The 19641-nt window shown below is 52.7% G+C and overlaps 1 protein-coding gene across 1 annotated transcript; it reads left to right on the top strand.

Annotated features, from left to right (window-relative positions):
* Positions 1-142: 142 nt before the first annotated feature.
* ALAS2 (5'-aminolevulinate synthase 2) lies at positions 143-16904 on the top strand. The gene is made up of 11 exons (XM_020979953.2): positions 143-224; positions 3639-3814; positions 4107-4229; positions 5676-5798; positions 6579-6804; positions 8533-8717; positions 9375-9554; positions 10773-10937; positions 12336-12604; positions 13467-13629; positions 16510-16904. Exons 2-11 carry the CDS (start codon positions 3646-3648, stop codon positions 16671-16673), a joined length of 1767 nt encoding a protein of 588 aa, XP_020835612.1. The 5' UTR covers positions 143-224; positions 3639-3645; the 3' UTR covers positions 16674-16904.
* Positions 16905-19641: the final 2737 nt, after the last annotated feature.

Here is a 19641-nt window from a genome sequence, read left to right as displayed (position 1 = left end):
CTCTTCTGACAAGCACAGGTGGATGCAGACGGGCGAGAAATACAGAGGCAGAGGCGAAGCGAGGCGCAGGGCCAGGGGCGAGCCGGGGAGCCCCGCGGAGCACTTCTGCGTTATCTTCGCGCAGAGCCCGTGGAGGCCAGGGGCCAAGGGGCGGGGCCGGGCCGGATAAATAGGGGCGCTGGGCCGGCAGCGCCTCACCGTTCGTCCTCAGTGCAGGGCAACAGGTAGGACCCGGCCTCGGCCTCACCCTCCGGGACGGTCTGAGTCCATTTGTGTGCCCTCGTTCCTTTCTGGTCCTCCGTCTGTTATCCTGGGGGTCGGGGGGGGGGGGTCCGTCCTCCATCTGTGAGTGTGTGTTTCTTTCTCGCCCGGTCACTGTCTCTGAGCTCCTGCCTGTCACTTTTTTCTGTCCCCTCTCTCCCTTTCGGGCTTTCTCTCTCTTGCACAGAATGTCAGAGCTGAACAAGATTCTCCCTCTGAGGGAGCCTTTCTCGATCCTGGTTCATTTCTCCCTCTTTTTGCCCTTCATCTCTGCCTTTCCTCCATCCTATCTCTGCCCACCTCTACTCCTCTGCCTCTCTCATTGCTTTTTACAACTTTTGTTTCCCCCTGCCTTCTCTCCCGGTTCTTCCTTCTCAGCTGTCTTTTCCTCTTTCTCCCATCTCTTTCGTACTCATCTCTTCAGCCTTTTTCTTTTCCTCTCTGTCTCTTTCTGCCTCCCTCTCATTCATCTTTCCCTCTTCTCCGAATTGCTCACATAACCCTGGGAAAACCTGAAAGCTGGTGGCTAAATAAGAGGAGTGTTAATATGAGAGGTTTTCTTTGGGGAGGGGGGAATGAAAAGATTGAGGATACCATGTCAAGGAGAGATGGGAGGCATGGAGGCAACTGGGGGACTGGTCCATGATCAGGAAAGAGAGAGATGGGAGACATGGAGGCAATTGGGGGGACCAGTCCATGATCCAGAGAGAGAGATAGGAGATTGGAAGGGCAGTCGCTGGCGCCCTGGAAGGCCTTCGTTGTATGGCTGGGACCTTGCTTGAGTCCTTTTTTTTTTGTCTCTGAGCCTCAGTTTCCCCCCTATAACATAAGGGGATTAAATTCAATGGCCACTAAAGTCCCTTCCAATGCTCATGTCCTGTGAATTGAACTCCCTTTCCCTCTCTGGACCTCAGTTTTCTTCTTTGGTGAAAGAAGGGTTAGGGTTGACTTCCTAGGGCCATAGATGTAGGGCTGGAAGAGACCTGACCTTAGAAGTCATTAAGTCCAAACCCCTCATTTTACAGATGAGGAAACTGAGGCTCAGAGGTTAGAAGCGACTTGCTTAGAGTCACACAGGAAGGATCTGAATGCCAGTCTCCCACAGTCCTGGGCCCATGCTCAATGCACTGCACCATGGGGCCTCTGGGAGATATGCTGGTCTTCTGAGGTCTTCTGAAGGTCTCTGCCAGCTCTGACATTCTCTGAGAAGCCATGAAGGCCATTCTCTCTATAACTCACAAGACTTTGCTTCAAGACCTACAGTGAGGGGGAGCCTGCCACCTCCAGGGCCAGCCCCTCTCGCTCTGGGACAGCTCCAAGTAGCAGGAAGCTTTTCCTGACATCCAGTCAAAAGCAGCCTCTCTGAAGCTTCTCCTCTCAGCTCCAGGTTCTGGCTTCGGAGGTCCAAACAGAATCAAGCAGCATCTCTTCCCCCGCTAGCCCTTCAAAGATTGGGAGACTCGGCCAGCCTATAATTCAAGGGTTAGACGAGTCCAAGAATCTAGGACAGAATGCTAAGATTCGAAGACAAGAGCCTACCATAAAACTGGAAGATTCTAGGACCCCCAAGATTCTGTGCTGAAGGGTACAAGAGGCAGGGGGAGCCTAAGGCTGCACTGACCACTTCCCCTCTACGGCCTGATTCTTGCAAAAAGGGAGCCTGGTTGTTTCTTGGTGGCCTAGGGACTTAGGGGGAGGAGGGAAGAGGAGTTCAGAAAGTTTGAGTTTGCCACTTTGACCTCTTAAGAACTTCCTTCCGTAGGCTTAAGCCCTTGCTAAGGGGCAAACCAATCTGGGAGGGGGAATCATGCTAAGGAGTAATTCTTCAAACTTGGGTTGGGGAGTCCAGAGACCTGGGTTTAAATCCTTGCTCTGCTCACCAACTCAGCCCAACCTTGGGCAAATTACTTGCTCTCTCTGGGTCTCAGTTTCCCCTTCTGTAAGATACAGGTTGGACTAGGCGATCTCAAAGTCCTCTTCCAAAGCCTGACGCGCTATAAGTCATCTACTCTTTAAAAGAAACATTTCTGATCACTCCCGATTTGTTGTCCAAGAAGCCCAAAGGGTTTAGACCTCCCCCTTCTCCTAAGCCTGGGGATGGGTGGGGACCACGCAGCTGGATGAACCGGCGGAGATAAGCCCCAGGGAGAGGATTATCTGTGCCCTCCAGACTGAGCCCAGGATGCCCTGGGGTCTGCAGGTTCCCCCCCCCAACAGACCTTTGTGGTAGATTTGGGGAGGGGGTGAAATCTCTCCAGCGTCCCTGACTGTCCCCTCTGTCTTCCTTGCTTCTCTCTGGTTTTCTGGCATCTGTACCTTTCTGTCTTTCTCTTTTCCCTTCTCTCTGTATTCCTCATGTTCTTCTTGCTCTCCCACGTAGCTCTGCCCTTCTCTCTTCCCCTCGTCTCTCTCCAGTTGTCCCTTCCTTGATCTGTGATTCTTTGCCCTCTCTCTGTCCCCCCTCCAGCACACACACACGCTCTCTATCTCTGTCTCTCTCTGGGTTCTGAAGGGGGAAAGACTGGGGAGGGCAGGGATGGATGAAGGGCAGCCCTGATGAACAGGCCCCTCACTTTGTAGAAGGGGAAACTAAGGCCCAGAGAGGGAGGGGGGAAGGAAGGGAAGAAGCATTTCCACAGCAGCTACTATGTGCTGGGCACTATGCTGGGTACTATGCTGAGCACTTTGTTTTTCTTTTAAGAAATATCTCATTTGATCCTCACAACAACCCTGTGAGGCAGGTCTTGTTATCATCCCTAAACAGAGATTCAGTGACTTACCCAGGGTCACACAGCTAGTTCGTGCCTGAGGGTGGATTTGAATTCAGGTCTTCCCAAGTCCAGGCCCAGCTGCTGTGCAGAGAGAGGAGAAGGGATGTGCCCAAAGTCACACCCGTTTTTCTTTTTCTTTTTTTTTTTAGGTTTTTGAATAATATTTTATTTTTTCCAATTTCAGGTAAAAACAATTTTTAACATTTGTTTTAAAAAAAATTTAAATTCCAAATTCTCTCCCTGCCTCCTGAGATGGCAAGCAATTTGCTATAGCTTATACATGTGCAAAACCTATCTCCAGATCGGTCACGTTCACACAGGTTTTTCACTGGGAACAGAATAATGTCCCAGAGCTGGCAGGGACCCCAGGGATCCCAGATTCCCCAAACTCCATCATTGTACAGAAAGAACAACCACAGCCCAGACAGGGAAGGGACTTGGTCAAGGTCACAAAAGAGTGAAGTCCACAGCCAGGCCGCCATACTGCCTTCCCTCAAATCAAGGCTCCGTTGTTTTCATCAGTTCTCCATCCTGAAGGTTTGCAGACAGAAGTGGGATGATCCCATGTCAAGGAAGGTCCTAACCCTCCAACTTCTTCTCCTGCAGACCCAAGATGGCTTCCTTCCTACAGCGTTGCCCAGCCATGGCCTGGGACAGGGCTACACTCCTGAAGAAAACAAGGCCCCAGCTGTTGTTCAGTGCCCAAAGGTGCCCTGTCATGGTGGCCCGGGGCCTGGCCACATCCAGCCCAGAAAGCAAGGAGGCAGAAGTCCAGGCTTATGGTAAGAAGGGACAAGGTCCTTCCACTGACTGCCACTCCCGAACACCTGCCAGTTTAGAGGAGGTCGCTGAAAGGGGAAGGAGGCGTTGCACATGAATGTGGGAGGGAAGAGTGAGGCTACAAAAGAGAAGGCTGGTGCTGCTGCCCGAACTCTGGCTTCTGGCTAAGTGTCTTGTGGCAAGGTGCATGAGGAAGGCCCCCCCCCTTCATCCCTTCCCCAAGGCAGTGTTCCCCTCCTCAGAGTCCCTTTCCCTGGGGCTTGGGCAGGAGTCACCTCTGTTCTTTTGGGATAGGGTCACCTTCCCTGGCCAAGGGCCAGTGCCCCTTCATGGAATCTGAGCTCCAGGCTGGGAAGAGCAAGATTTTGCAGAAGGCTGGGCCTGAGATCCAGGAGGATGTCAAGACATTCAAAGCAGGTGAGAATCTTAGCCCCTCTGAATCATCAAACATGATAACCAGAGACCCTTTGAACCCCAGAATGGCAGAATCATAGACCACTGTAAGAGTCACAGAATCCCCAAATCACAAAAACAGAACCAGAGAAACCCAGAATATCTAAGAGGGGGAACTGCCTTAGAGAAACAGTGAAGTCCAGTGGCTAGAGCTCTGGCCATGAAGTCAGGAGGACCTGGGTTCCAACCCTGCCTCAGAGACTCAACAGCTGCCATGACTCCTGAAAAGCTTCAGATGCACAGAAGGGATGCTGGTCATTACTGCAGCATCCATGTGGCCCTGAGCTGAGGCTCAAATAAAAATAATACGCATAAAGCTCAAGGTGAATAGCAGTCAGTGCTGTTACTGTTAGAATACTTGAAAACTTCAAGACTTGAGAATCTGGACCAGAGAATCCTAGAATTTCAGAGCTGACAGTGACCTCTACAGTTGAGCCCTGTCAGATCACAGAATACGGGGCAGGGAATGGGGGGAGAAGGGGAGTCATATAACATCTAGCTGAAAATCCCCCAACACCAAAGAACTCCCTGCTTCCCAGAGCGGCTCATCCCAATCGCCCGACTCCTAGGCCTCTTTCTGCTACTGACTTCCTGTTGTGACCCAGGGCAAGTTCCTTCCTCTCCCTGGGCCTTAGTTTCCTTATCTGTAAAAAGAAATGAGGGGGCTGGACAAGATGGTGTGTCAAGTGGCTGTCTAGTTTCTAATTCAGGGGAGCCCAGCTTGCCAAAGTCCTAACAAGAACTTGGCTGGATCAGAGTTGCAAAGGACCTAGACACCACTTAAGCCAACTCCTTTATTGCATAAGAGGAAACTGAGGCTCAGAGAGGGGGAAGGGAATTGCTGAAGATCCCACAGGGAGTGAGAGGAAGATCTGGGGTTGGAGGCCCAATCCCTCTTCTTTATGGAGAGCAGGTGGTGAGAAAAGATGGAGTCGGTATTGTGCCTGAGGCTTAGCAACATAGGGCAGGGAGCCGCAGGCTCACAGGGTAATGGAGGAACAGAAGGCATTCCCAGGCTGTGGCACTGCCGATCGCCCACGTGGGCAGTGTGGCATACTGAATAGAGCACTAGACCTGGACTCAGAAGAATCAAGGCCTAAGTCTGCCTCAGATACTCACCAGCTGTGGGATCCTGCGCAAGTTACTGAGCCAACCAAAAAACAGAGGAGGGAAGAGGCTGAGAGAGGTTGTTCAGACTGCCTCAAGTCACACAGCAGTGGATGGTGGGGACAACACTTGAACCCAGGTATCCCCTAACTGCTCATCCGGAGCTTGCCCCCACCCAGTTCTTACTGGGTTTTTTTTTTAGTTGAACTAGATTTGTTTTTTTAAAATGTATTTATTTACTTTTTGGTATCTCAGCCTGGGCTTAGAGCAGGGCCCACTCTTTTGATCCTCTTTCTTCTCTAGTTCCAATTAGTTGTCTGGTCCAGGAGATTCAGTCCACCCTGAGGAAGCAATTCTGGGGCTCCGGGGGGCAGAAGCTGGCCCTTGAGAACAAGATCAGCCACCTCATCCAGGACAACATGCCTGGTAGGCTATCCACGAGTGGCGGGGGAGGGTGGGTGAAGGGGGACGAGGCAGCACCCAGGCAGATACGCAGAGCCCCAGGCCTCCCCTGGACCAGTGTGGTGTAATGAGGGGGAAGCACGTGCATTGTGTTGGCTGAGACCTGAGGCACTGCTCCCTGCCTTGGACTTGTGAGAGACGTGGAGGAGAGAGCCAGAAGGAAAGAGAGGGAAAAAAGAAAGTGAGAGATGGACAGACGTGACCAGAGAGAAGGGAGGCCCAGAAAGGAAGGCCACAGAGAACTTGGCAAAACAGAGAGGGAGAGAGCTTGAGAAAGGGGAAAGACACAGAGGGAGGGAAACTGAGTCACAGGAGGGTGGGATGGGGGAAGAGAGAGAGAGAGATCAGGTAGACACAGACACACAGAGAGAGGGGGAAGAAGGGAGAAAGGACAGAGAGAAAATGACAGAGACCACTAACAGAGAGGAAAAAAACAGAGATTGAGAGAGGAAAGGAAAGAATTTGAGATGAGCAGAGAGGGAGAGACAGAGAAGGGGAAATGGGAGAGAGACACAGTGGGTGGAGAGTGAGAGACAGAGATGGAGGGGTACAGAGAAGAGAGAGAGAATACCAAAAGATACAGTCAAAGAGAAAGACGGAGAGAAGAGAAAAAAGAGAGTGCCAGAAACAGAGAAGAGGGAAGGGAGGAGCTTTGGAGAGTTGTCTGCAGCCCCAGGACCTCAGCAGGGAGCTAGGAGGGGAGGGAGGCTTCCCAAATCCTGGAGCTGCCCCATCTCCTCACAGGAAGCCAGGCCTTTGCCTATGATGCCTTCTTCAGCAGCAAGATTGAAGAGAAGAAGAGAGACCACACCTACCGTGTGTTCAAGACCGTCAACCGCAGGGCTGATGCCTACCCTTTGGCCCGGGACTTCTCGGAAGGGGGGAGCTTGACCACCAAGGAGGTGTCTATCTGGTGCAGCAATGATTACTTGGGCATGAGCTGGCACCCCAGCGTGCTCCAAGCCACACAGTGAGTGCTGAAGGCTCCTTTCACTAGAGCTAGAGGAAGTGAGCATCTCAAAACAGGAAGCCAGTCAGTAAACACTGATTAAGCACTTACTGTATGCCAGGCCTATGTGAAGTACTGGGGACATGAAGAAAGCCAAAGGCCAGTCTCTGCCTTTCAAGGAGCTCACAGTCCAACGGGAGAGACAGCATACAGAGGACTAGGTACAGATGAGTTCTGTAAAGGCAGAAATAACCCCCAGAGGAAAGGTACCAGAATGAGTAGCTGGGAAAGATTCCCTGCACAAGGTGCGGTTCTAGCTGGGCCTTGAAAGAAGCTGAGGAGGGAGAGCCACCGAAAACATCCACTCAGGAGAGGGAGGGCCTTGCTGGACGAAGAGCCTGGAGGCCAGTGTCCCTGTATCATAGTGTGCGTGCTGGGGAGGGAAGTGTAAGAAGCCTGGAAAGGGAGGACGCTGGATGTGATCCACGGGCAACAGGGAGCCACTGGAATTTACTGAGTAGGGCACTGAATGACGTGGTCAGACCTTTGCCTTAGGAAAATCATTTAGTAGCTGAATGGGAGATGGATTGGAATGGGGAGAGACTGAGGCAGGCAGACCATCCCCACCAGAGTGGTAGCAGGGTCAGAGGAGAGAAGGGGGCCTGTTGGCGAGCTATTAGAGAGGTGAAATCGCAGGCTTTGGCATCAGCTTGGATATGGCAGGGGGTGAGAGAGTCAGAAGCTCAGGGTGACTCCTAGGGTGTGAGCCTGAGGGACTGGGGAGGATGGTGCTGCCCTCCGCAGCAACAGGGAGGGTAGAAGGGGGAGGATTTAGCGAAAGACAAGAGTCTTGTCTTGGACACGTTGAGTCTAAGACGTTTACTGGACATCCAGTTTGAGATGTCGGAAATGCAGTTACACTCTGAGAGCCAGAAAACAAGCCCGGGTCAGAATGGAAGGACAGCAGGCCCTGGACCTCGGGACCCAGGATCTTTGGCATTGGAGAAGCCTGGGGCAGTAGATGGAGTGCTGACCTTGGAGTCATGCCCCAGGTTCAAATCCTGGCTCGGCCACTTTCTATGGCAGTGAGCCCCGGCAAGCCCCTCCCTCTGGGGACTGAGTTCTCATCTTCTGTAAAGTGAGGTGGCAGAACCGGTGAGCCCTACCGGCAAACCTCAAAGCAGAGCCAGGGGACGTTCACACCTACGAACTGAAGAATCTTGGGCTCTGAGCCAGAGAATAGCAGAGTGCCAGAAAGGGAGGGTCAAAAAGCATTCAAATATCAGCAGCAGAGCACACTGGTGGTGCAGAGCCAGAGAGCAAAACTCCGTCTCAGGCCTAGCTCAGGCCCCAGCAGAGCGTGAGAAAGGCAGCATGGTGCTATGCTGAAAGGAATGGATTTGGTGTCGGGGTTCAAGGACTAGCTCTGTTGCCTACTATCTGTGTGACCTTGGAAAAGTCCCTTCCCCACTCAGCCTCAGTTTTCTTTCCTGTAAAATGAGAAGCGTTGGCCTACGTAAGCTCTAAGGTCCCTTCCAGTTCTAAATCTACAATCCTTAGAACACTTGATTCCTGGATCCAGAAAACGGACCCCCAGCTCTGCTTTACTTTAAGTCCAGGGCCCCTGGTATGGCGTTACACTACCTGGCGCATGAGGGAAGGCTTCCTGGAAGCCGTCACTTAAAAGGCCCACCTCCTCTGAGAGGCCCTCCTTGGTCCTCTTCCCCCACTTTCCTGTTTCTTCCCTAGGGACACCCTGAAGCAGCTTGGGGTTGGGGCTGGTGGGACACGTAACATCTCTGGGACCAGCCAGTTCCACGTGGCCCTGGAGCAAGAGCTGGCCGACCTGCACTACAAGGATGCCGCCCTCCTCTTCTCCTCCTGCTTTGTGGCCAACGACTCGACTCTGTTCACCCTGGCGAGGACCCTGCCAGGTGAGCCCCCGGGAAGCCGGCCCGGGCTGCTCGGGACCATCGCACTGCCACAGTCTTGCACAGAGGGAGCAAGTGTTGGTTAGATTAAAGAATGAAGGGACGAGTGAGTGCATGACTGTACTGTACTCTCCCCAGCAGAATGTACGCATTTTGAGGGCAGGGCCAGAACTTAGAACAGGACCTGGCACACAGTGAACGCCTAACACATGTTTGTCGAATGAGTGATTAGGTGAATTGGTGAGTAAATGAATGGGTGAATTCAGATTTGCCAGACCCCTCATCAAGCGGCAGCAGCCACACTGTGGTAGACAGAGACCCGGGCTGGCCGGTGGGCAGGAGAATGAGCTGCTGACTCAGACTCTGCTATACACAGTCTCAGGGCCTTTGGGAAAGGCCTTGCCCCTCTCCCAGCCTGTCTCTTCTGTAAAATGAGAGGCTTGGACTGACTGATCTCTAAGCACTCAATTCTCAGCTTTAATGGTTTATGATTCTATAGAGCCGTACTGGAAGAAGTGGGCTTTAAGCAGGGCCCTCCAAGCTGGGTCAGCTCTGTCGTGGCCTAGTCTTGGCCTCCCTCATAGGCTGCCAGGGGACAGGGAGAGACAAGGGGTGGGCCAGGGACTTGAGGTCTGAAAGGCTGTTCTCACCTGGCTGTAGGATGCGAGATCTACTCTGACGCAGGCAATCATGCCTCCATGATCCAGGGCATCCGCAACAGTGGGGTCCCCAAGTTTGTCTTTCGCCATAATGACCCTGAACATCTGGAGGAACTCCTGAGCAAAGCTGACCCTCTGACTCCCAAGATTGTTGCCTTTGAGACAGTCCACTCCATGGATGGTGAGACGGGGTAGGGGCACAGGGACAGGAAAGGGGAAGAGGGCTGTATAATCTCACTGCCTTATTTCTTTAACGGACACATATCCTAACCTCTCACTACCTTATTTCACCAACAGAGACAACATTCTGACTGTCTTACTGTCTTATTTTTCCAACAATGTCTTAACCATCCCACTTCCTTATTATTCCAAGGCAAAGATGCTCAAACCATATTTGTCCATTAGACACATTTCTTACCCATCCCACTATCTCATTTCTCCAATCCAGAAAGCACAAAAGTCCAACCATGTCGCGCCCCTGTTCTAGAAGCTTCAGCAGCTCCCTATTGCTTCTAGGACACAAGAGAAGTTCCTTAGTCTGGCATTTAAGGGCCTTCCCAGTCTGCTCCAGCCTCCCTCTCCAGGCTTCCTGTACATCCCTCCCATTCATGCACTCTCTGTTCCAGCCAGATGGACTTCCCAGCTGCTCTGCAAACCTGGCATTCTATCACTTGCTTCCAAAACTTTGTAGGGCTCGACTTCCCCACATCTGACCATGCTCACTCCTAACCTCCACCCCCTTGGCACTCCTATGCCACCTCCTACAGGGAGCCTCCTTTCCACATTCTCATGCATTTCCTTTTCTGTTCTGTTCACATGCAAGATTCCCTCAGCAGAATGGAGAAGACAGGGACTGTTTCCCTTTTTGCCTTTGGAGATCCTGTGGGGAGCACAGGGCAGTCAGGTCATCAGTGTTTGTTGGACTGGGCTGGAAAGAGGCCCACATCACCCTGCTGCCTGGCCAGCTCTCCAAAAGAGACCATGTTCTAACTCTCCTCTTGCCTTTCCTCAAAACGAACAGTACTGAAACCATCCCACTGCCTGATTGGTCTAATTTCAGTTAGCTACTTAGCACTGATAAACCACCTACTAAGTGCCAGGCACTGTGCTAAGTGCTGGGGATACAAAGAAAGACAAAAACAAGCTCTAACCATTCTGCTACTTTCTGATGAACTGCAGAGGCTGGGGTCTCGTCCCTAGGTGAGGGAGGATTGAGGCCGGTCTACTGGGCATCCCTGCCAGACTCCAGCCTTCCCCCTCTTCTCTTCTCTCTCTCCCTCTTCATCCTGGCATACTTCTCTCTCTCTCTGAGCCCAGTTCTCTTTCTGCGTTCTGGTCTCTGTTTCCCACTCTCTCTGTGTGCATCATTCATCTTCCCGGCCCTCTCCCGCCCTCACAGGTGCCATCTGCCCTCTGGAGGAGATGTGTGATATAGCCCACAAGTATGGGGCCCTGACTTTCGTGGATGAAGTCCACGCTGTTGGCCTGTATGGTGCGAGGGGTGCCGGAATCGGCGAGCGTGATGGCGTCATGCACAAGATCGACATCATCTCTGGGACCCTAGGTGAGCTGCTGCGGTGGAAGAAGGGGAGACCCAGGGGACAGCTTGAGGGATTCTATGGCCATTCCCACCTCCTGCCCAAAGCTTCCTGAGAAACTCACAGATAACGAGGGGCTTATTTCTTTCCCCTATCCTCCCAACTCCCATTTCTGGCTGCCCAGCAGAAGCCACCTGTGGATGTAGATGGCTTAGCTGGGAAATCATTAGGTTTTGCTAAAATCAGAGAACTTGGAAGGCAGAAAGGACCTTGGAGGAAATCTAGACCAACTCCTTCATTTTCTAGATTAGGACATTGAGGCCCGAAGGAGGAAACATAGGAAGTATGGAGCAGAGGCAGAATTTGAACCCAGGGCCTCTGCCTCCAAATTTGGACAGGTTTAGCTGAAGATCCAGAAAATAGTTAGTGATTCACATGGCTTCTTTCACTGGGACTTGAGTGGGCTTTACTGTGGATTCAGGGCACTTAGGTGGGGATCTGGAGGGATGCATGGGGGCACCAAGGTTTACCTGGGGACAGGTTACATGTCAGTTTAAAGGATTTCACTGGAAATTTAGAAGATTTACAGAAGGAGCCAGAATTCAGTTGGGGATTTTGAGGCCTCAGGTTAAAGGGCCTCAGAGGACAGTCCTGGTTGGTGCCAAACAGGGAGACTTCCTCTGTTCCTCTCTTGTGACTCTCCCATACAGATTCTCTAAGTGAGGGACTGGCCAAGGAAGGGAGGGGGTGAGAGGGATTCCACCTGCTTCAGCTGTTTTCCCTGTCCTCCCACAGCCCAGTATCTGGGGCCCCATGGCAGTGGGGAGGGCTCATGGCTCAGCCAACAGCTGGTGGGGCCGCACCCTTGGCCCCTTGCTCCAATCGGCCTGGGCAGACACAGGCAGTGAGCTCCCAGGGGCCCAGAGCATCTAATCACTCCCAGACATGGCCTTATCACAACTCCCAGTCCCCTGCCTGGGGCTCAAGGAAACACCATCCATACACCAGAGAAAGAGCCCAGAGGGGCCAACTCCTTCCTCTCTCACACCTGACCTTTCTGCAGGCCACTGAACCTTCACTGTCCTCTGTCCTCCATCCTCCTCCCCATCTCCTGCCCCTCCACATTCCTCCACATCTCATCTTCCTTCCTCTCTCCTCGTTTTTCTTACCTTTCTCACCTCTAGCCTCTTTCTCAGCTCTCATTCATTCAAGAGACATTTCTTTTTGCCCTTTTCTTCTGCTCCTTGTACACATACAGATAGCTAAATACCAAGTAGGGTGTGATGGCAGAGACAATTCTGAGCTGGAGTGTGCCTGGAAGGATTCTGAATGGTGGAGTCGAGGAGGCATGGGGCATGGCTTCCCTCCCCTCTCACCCTTCCAGGCAGAGGATGGACTTCTTCCTCTCTCTCTCTCCCTCACAGGAAAGGCCTTTGGCTGTGTTGGGGGCTACATTGCCAGCACCCGTGACTTGGTGGACACCATGCGCTCTTATGCTGCTGGCTTCATTTTTACCACCTCACTGCCCCCCATGGTGCTGGCTGGGGCTCTGGCCTCTGTGCGCATCCTCAAGGGTGAAGAGGGCCAAGCCCTGCGACGTGCTCACCAGCGCAACGTCCGTCACATGCGCCAGCTGCTTCTGGACAAGGGTTTTCCTGTCATTGCCTGTCCCAGTCACATCATCCCTATCAGGGTGAGGGAAGCCCCAGGTACCCCTCCCCCTAGCTCCCCAAACCCTGTCCCCTCCTTTGAGGCTGAGGCACAGAAAGGGGACCGGGGGCTGCTCTCCTACTGAATGCCACTTATCTCTGTAACTCTTCCAGAGCTTAGGCTAAGGACAGGAGGGGCTCCAAAAAAGTGTGATGGCTGAGGGAATCATTCAGTATAGCAAATGAATGAATTCAACGAATGAACGCGTAGGAACAGATGAATAACTGAGTGAGTGAATTAAGGCATAAATAAGTGAATGAGTAAAAACAATGAATAAAATAATGACAATGAATATATTGATTGAATCCATGAGGAAGAAAGAGCAAGAATGACTGAACAAAGGGCTGAGTGAATGAGTCAGTAAGAAGTGAATGGAGAATAAAAATCGCCACTGACATAGTCATGAGTGCCTAACAAGTCAGTTGTACAGCTGAGTGGGCCAGAGCATTGGGATTCCCGCCTCTCTTCCCAGCACAGCCACTAGCTGAGTCTACGTGTGGGCAGATCACTTCCTGTCTTTGCAACTTAGTTTCTTCCTCTGGAAAGGGTAGGCAGAACTCAAAGCAACAGACAGAAGTTCTAGGCATGCAGACGTCACTGTCAAACTATCCTGTGGAAGAAGGCGTAGGCCTGTTCTGATTGGCCCAAGAGGGTAGAGCTAGGAGCAGAGACAGATTGTCTGAAAGTGGAATGGGCTACATTGGGAGATAGTGAGTTCCCCATCCCTGGAGGTCTCCAAGAAAATCTGGATGACCACTTCTTGGGGCTGCTCCAGGAATCTGAGATTTGATGACAGAAGGGACCAGGGGGACTAAGCATATGTCTGTCCTCTGCTATGGTCTCAGGTTGGGGATGCTGCCCTCAACAGCCGAATCTGTGACCTCCTGATCTCCAAGCACAACATCTACGTGCAGGCCATCAACTATCCCACGGTGCCCAGGGGTGAGGAGCTGCTGAGGCTGGCACCCTCTCCTCACCACACACCCCAGATGATGGACTACTTTGTGGGTAAGTCTGCACTCCCCACCCAGGCTTTCTAGCTTCCCTGCCTACTTCTGTCCTGGCCCTGACACGTCCCTCCTGGGCCTGAGTTCTCTTCTCCTTAATTGGGGTCTCCAAGAAGAATGGTGGGCCCCGGAGAGAAGAGACTTGACTGAGTCCAGACTCTGACAGTCTAGCTACTGAAGAGTAACTGGGAGATGGGGGACAGGGGACAGAGTGTAGGCCAATGACCAACAGTTCACATCTACAAAGCCGGGAGAGCAGAGGGAGGAGAGGAAAGGAGAGAGGAGAGGGAGACAGAGAGAGAGTAGAGAGTGGGGGAGGGAGAGGGATGGGAGAGGGAGACAGAGAGAGAGGAGAGGGAGTGGAGGGAGAGGGAGGGCAGAGGGAGAGAGAGACAGAGAGAGAGGAGAGGGAACGGAGGGAGAGGGATGGCAGAGGGCAAGGAGAAGGAGGGGGAGATAGAGACATAGAGTAGGGGGGAGGGAGAGACAGAGAGAGTGGGGGGAGAGAAAGGCAGACAGAAAGGGAAAGAGAGGAAAAGAGAGGGAAAGAGAGAGGAGAGGGAGCGGAGGGAGAGGGAGGGCAGAGGGAGAGAGAGACAGAGAGAGAGGAGAGGGAACGGAGGGAGAGGGATGGCAGAGGGCAAGGAGAGGGAGGGGGAGATAGAGACATAGAGTAGGGGGAGGGAGAGACAGAGAGAGTGGGGGAGAGAAAGGCAGACAGAAAGGGAAAGAGAGGAAAAGAGAGGGAAAGAGAGAGGAGAGGGAGCAGAGGGAGAGGGAGGGCAGAGGGAGAGAGAGACAGAGAGAGAGAGGAGAGGGAACGGAGGGAGAGGGATGGCAGAGGGCAAGGACAGGGAGGGGGAGATAGAGACATAGAGTAGGGGGAGGGAGAGACAGAGAGAGTGGGGGGAGAGAAAGGCAGACAGAAAGGGAAAGAGAGGAAAAGAGAGGGAGAGAGAAGAGAGGGAGCGGAGGGAGAGGGGAGGGAGAGGAGAGGGAGGGGGAGATAGAGACAGAGTAGGGGGCAGGAAGAGACAGAGACAGAGTGAGGGGGGGAGAGAGACAGAAAGGGAAAGAGACGAAAAGAGAGGGAGAGAGAGAGAGAGATAGAGAGACAGAGAGACAGGAGGGGAAGGGAGGGGAAGGGGGAGATAAATGATAATGGATTTTGAGCTGAAAGGACATTCAGAGCTCTAGATAGAGCCCAGTACCCTGATTTCCCAGATGAGGAACCGAGGTCTATCTGTTAAAATCCTGTCCTGGCCCGTCTCTGCATGGCTGGGCCTCTCTACACTTGGTCTTCAATAAAATACATCATAACTCACATATTGACTAAGCACTGTCCCCCCAACAACTCTGTGAGATCCCCATTTTACAGATGAGGAAACTGAGGACAAGAGGTTAAATGAGTGTCCAGGGTCACAGTTAGTATGTGGAAGAGTTGCAATTCCAGTCTGGGTCCTTGGACTACAATAAAGGAGCACTGACAGACGGACACACACAGACATTGAGAAGGCCATGGGCCAAGAGGCAGACACGGATGGGGAGCTACAGGCAGGCCTGGGGAGAAAGGGGAAGAACATGACGGAAAGGGGACTGGATGTTAAGCAAACTGACTTGGGTCCTAATGCTGCTTCTGCCACTAGCTCTGGGACCATGGGAAAGTCAGCCTCTCTGCCTCAGTTTCTTCCTTTGTTAAATGAGGATAAGAGGCCTTGCAGTGCCTGCTTCACAGAGCTAAAGCAAGATCCTGGGTGGCCCAGAAGTCTTAGTGCAGTTGGAAGCTTAAGACTTTGGGGACACCCTGGTTAGGTGATGTGATATGTTATTATGTTAAAGAGATGGAGAGACAAACCTGCAGAGAATGAGCGGGGAAGGCACAGAGAGAGGCCAGGGCAGGATCTTACCAGACGGAGATCAGGCATGGGGGACAGTGCCATATTCCAGAACACAAGAGCGGGAATCGCCACAGTTCGGGGCTGGAGGGGGGGGGGACCTCAGAGACTCTGGGTCTGTGATTTCATCTGGGTGGAGGCCCAATCTCTGGGGTGATGGCCCTTTCACCAGTGCGGCTGGGCCAGGCGCTTCCATTCTACAATGAGATACTGGAAGATCTTAGGGCAGGAGAGACCATTGGGTGACATTCCCAGAGAGGAAGGTTCTCAGCATCACAGACCTTCAGAACAGAAGGGAGTTTAACAAGGCAGTGTACTCATTTTACAGAGGGGAAAGCTGAGGCCCAAAGAGAAGGGCCTCAATGAGGGTCCCACCAGAAGTCAAGGGCAGAACTGGGCTGGGAGCCCCGAGTCCAGAGGCCTTATGGCCTGGATCAGCCCTCAGCTTGCCTGGCACACTGCAGACATCCGTTTTAGCTTGACTACTCTCATTTGTTTTTTCCTTTTTTCAGTGAGATGGAGGAGGAGGGAGGGAGAAAAACCAGGTACTTGACAGTTGAATTGTTTTTTTTTAAAAAGCGCCGGCCCTGGGTTGAGATCTGGCTCTGTCACTTGTGGAGCCTGGGTCATGGCCTTCTCTCTGAACCTCAGTTTGGCTCTCTGTAAAATCAAGAATGGGAAATGAGCCCAAATCATTTCCCTGCTCTAGAGCTGCGTCCTCATCTGTAAAATGAGGCCACGAACATATCCTCCTGGCCTGTGACAGAAGCTGAGGGTAGTGGACGGCTCAAGCTAGGAAAAGGCCAGCCCCAATGTGGCGAGCCCCTAGGGCGGTGGGCAAGGAGCAGGCCAGATCTCAGGCCCATCAGTGGTGGGATGGGCCTGGGGGTGACAGGGAGGATGGGACTGAGTGCTAGCTAAGCTCCCTTCCTGCCGGGACAACAGGAGTCTATACAGATGTCTGACTGAGGCTCTCCCCCTCACAGAGAAACTGCTTGAGGCCTGGGCTGAAGTGGGCTTGCCCCTCCAGGATGTCTCCTCTGCTGCCTGCAACTTCTGCCACCGTCCCGTGCACTTTGACCTCATGAGCGAGTGGGAACGCTCCTACTTTGGAAACATGGGCCCTCAGTATGTCACTGTGTTTGCCTGATGGCCTGGAAGGGGGAGGGGGGAGATACGGGCTGCTCTGGCCTCCCGGCCCCTGCCAGGGCACGTCTGGTCTTGGCATGGGCTGAGTGAACTGGCCCCCCCTCAGTCTCTCATCAGCATCATGTTCATTTCTGTAATGCTTTAAGATTTGCAGTGCGCTTCCCCGACAGCCACTCGTTTAAGAATTCATACACACATTTGATAGTTCATAGATAATAAACCGCATCCTACAGCCAGATGTCTGTTTACTCAGTGGCAGGGGAAGGGGGGGAGATACAGTATGTGGGAGGTGGCACCAAATGACCCAGGTGAGACGAAGGTGACGTTCAAACACAGATGGATTCCTAAGCCTGCCCTGGGCCTTCAGTCAAAGAGACAGAAGGTCAGAGCAGAAAGGAAGCGTAGCAAGCACTCCGTATAAACAACTCATTTTACACAGGACAAAACTGAGGCCCAGCTGGGAGGATTCTAAAATGAGGCTTATGGGAAATCAGATTTTGTTGTGGTTCACTCATTCCTGACTCTCTGTGACCCTGTTTGGGGTGTTCTCGGCAGAGATACCGGAGTGCTTGGCCATTTCCTTCTCCAGCTTATTTTACAGATGAGGAGACTGAGGCAAACAGGGTGAAGTGACTTGCCCAGGGGCACACAGGTAGGAAGTGTCTGAGGCCAGATTGGAACTCAGGTCTTCCTGATCCAGGCGATGCACTCTATTTACCGTGCCACCTGGCTGCCCAGCTATACTCCAATGGGAGAGAGCCTCAAGACAGGCTTAAGTAGCATGTTACCAATGATGACCCAGACAACGTCTGATTGGCAAGTGGGCTGTAGCTGGAGCAGGCAATCACCAGCCCAAATGCCGCAGTGACAGCCAGAAGATGGTCAAAGGTCTAGAGAAGGGCCCCCAACACACCGGGTTATCTCTGGAACAAGACGAGAGTTTACCAAGAACTGGAGAGGATGAGACCCCATTGGGGGGAACATACACATGGATAAGACTGGGGAACCCCTGAAGCATGTGGCCAAGAAAACAAGTGGGAATTCCCCTGTAGCCCTCACCCCTCAAGGTGGTAAATTATCACAGGGGAGCAAACATCAGCCTTTCCTCCGTCCTTGTTCTAATCGACCTTTCTAAGCCCATCACCCGCCCTCTGTGGCTCCATGCTCTTCCTCCTCCGTCTGCCTGCACCGTCTCAGTCTCCTCTGTTGGCCCAACATCCTCCTCGGTCTTGGGCCCTCCTCTCTTGGCAATCTCATCAGATCCTTGGATTCACCTATGACTTCTGTGCAGGTGACTCCCAAATCCCTAGCTCTAGGCCCAGTCCTGAAGCCGAGGCCTGGATCGCCAAACACCTGCCTGGCACCTCTGCCTGCATGTCTCATGGCCATTTCGGACTCAACAGGTTCCAAACAGAACATTATGCCCCCCTCCCCCCAGCCCCTGCCACGCCCTTCCTAATTCTGGTGAGGCCCTTACCGTCTTTTCACTCAACCAGGGAAGTTATCCTTCCCTTCCGGCTCACCCTCCCTCCCATCATCTGCATTGCTGACCTCTCACTTGGGCTGCTGTAAAAGCCTTCCTTTAAGAAAGATACAAGACATCACTGTCACTTCCTCATGATGTTCCCTGTCCTCCAACCAAAGGGCTCTCGATTGGAGAGCAGCCAATACAGTAATTCCAATCAAGCAAAACCAACATGCTGACGGTGTGTGAAAATGCACCCCTCACTCCACACCTGCCATCCAGGAGGCCTGCATCGCTGCCCCCGAGATGCTCAATGAATCATCACGGCCCCAAGTCTAGTCCATCAAAATAATGCACAGCCTTCACATTACTGGAGTTGTCAGGGAAATGGTTTTCCTGTTTCAGTTCATGCACCTGCCAAGTTTCTCTCAATCCCAGAGCGAAATGTGCTCCTCACCCTGACATAGCACAAGGTGTCTGGCCATCTCTCACCAAGGGCACGCGGCTTCCTTCCAGCTCTTTGTTACTAGAACTCTCTTTGCACAGACGGGACTTTAGCCCTCCCTGGCAGTTACAGTGCAAAAGCCTGCCTTGGGTCTCCCCCCTCATCAATCCATCTTTCCTCATCCTGTCAAACTCAAATGCATCACTCCCCTAGTCAAAAATTCTCAGTGACACCATAATGCCAGTAAGATGAACGTGAACCTCTCATTGGGGATTTAAGGCCACTCATAATTTGGTTCCCAGCTACCTTTCCGGCCTTATTTCTTATCTTTGCCCTTCATGAGGGCACCTCCCAGCTCCATGGCTTTGCACAGGGCATTCTCCATGCTGCCCCATCCACCTCACTCCCCTCGGAATCTTTCATTTGCTTCAAGGTTCAGCTCTGATGCCGACTCCTGAAGCCTTTCTTAAACCTATCGTTCAAGAAAGTTACTGTTACTTCCCTCCTCACATGACCTACTTACTTTTTTTTGCACATGCTGCCCCCACCACAGGCCCTGAATGAAGCCCATCTAGTCTGCCAGCCTCATTTCAGAGGATGCTGACGCCCAGCAAGGGCGATGCTGGACACTCCCCTCCGATGGCCTCCTGGGGGCATCTCACCCTCAGGAGAATCACTATGATTGCTGCGGGGCTCGACCTCTGCTAGTCTGGACTCAGCAGACACAGAGGATGGAAGACGCCAGCTCCCGCGGGCAGAGCGCCATGCTGGGAGTGAGGAACAGGCATGCTCAGTCCTGTCTCCTTTTCCTGAGCCCTCATTAGGGGTCCAAGATGAAAACTGGGGATTGGGGCACTCTGTGTACTGAGCCCCTACTGACAGTTGCTGGTTGGCATACTGGCCTCAAGGCAACCCCCAAGATGGCATTCTGGTGCCTGGCAGCAATGTTGGGGCCCTGGGCACGACTCTGACCCCAAGTTACAGCTACTTCCCCTGAAAGTGCCCTCTGAGCCCCTGCATGCTGGCCCCCTCTCAGGATCCCCTGCTCCTCACCCCGAC

Source organism: Phascolarctos cinereus, unplaced genomic scaffold (assembly GCF_003287225.1).
Source record: "Phascolarctos cinereus isolate Bilbo 61053 unplaced genomic scaffold, phaCin_HiC Scaffold_8;HRSCAF=390, whole genome shotgun sequence".
In the NCBI taxonomy this organism is placed as follows: Eukaryota; Metazoa; Chordata; class Mammalia; order Diprotodontia; family Phascolarctidae; genus Phascolarctos; species Phascolarctos cinereus.
Note: the sequence above shows the minus strand (reverse complement) of the source record. Positions and strands in the feature narration are given on the sequence as shown.

Coding starts and splice junctions, on each gene's coding strand:
- ALAS2 (XM_020979953.2), top strand. CDS start 3,646: ATGGCTTCCTTCCTACAGCGTTGCCCAGCCATGGCCTGGGACAGGGCT. Junction 3,815..4,106: donor GGCAGAAGTCCAGGCTTATG/GTAAGAAGGGAC, acceptor CTTTTGGGATAG/GGTCACCTTCCCTGGCCAAG. Junction 9,555..10,772: donor GACAGTCCACTCCATGGATG/GTGAGACGGGGT, acceptor CCGCCCTCACAG/GTGCCATCTGCCCTCTGGAG.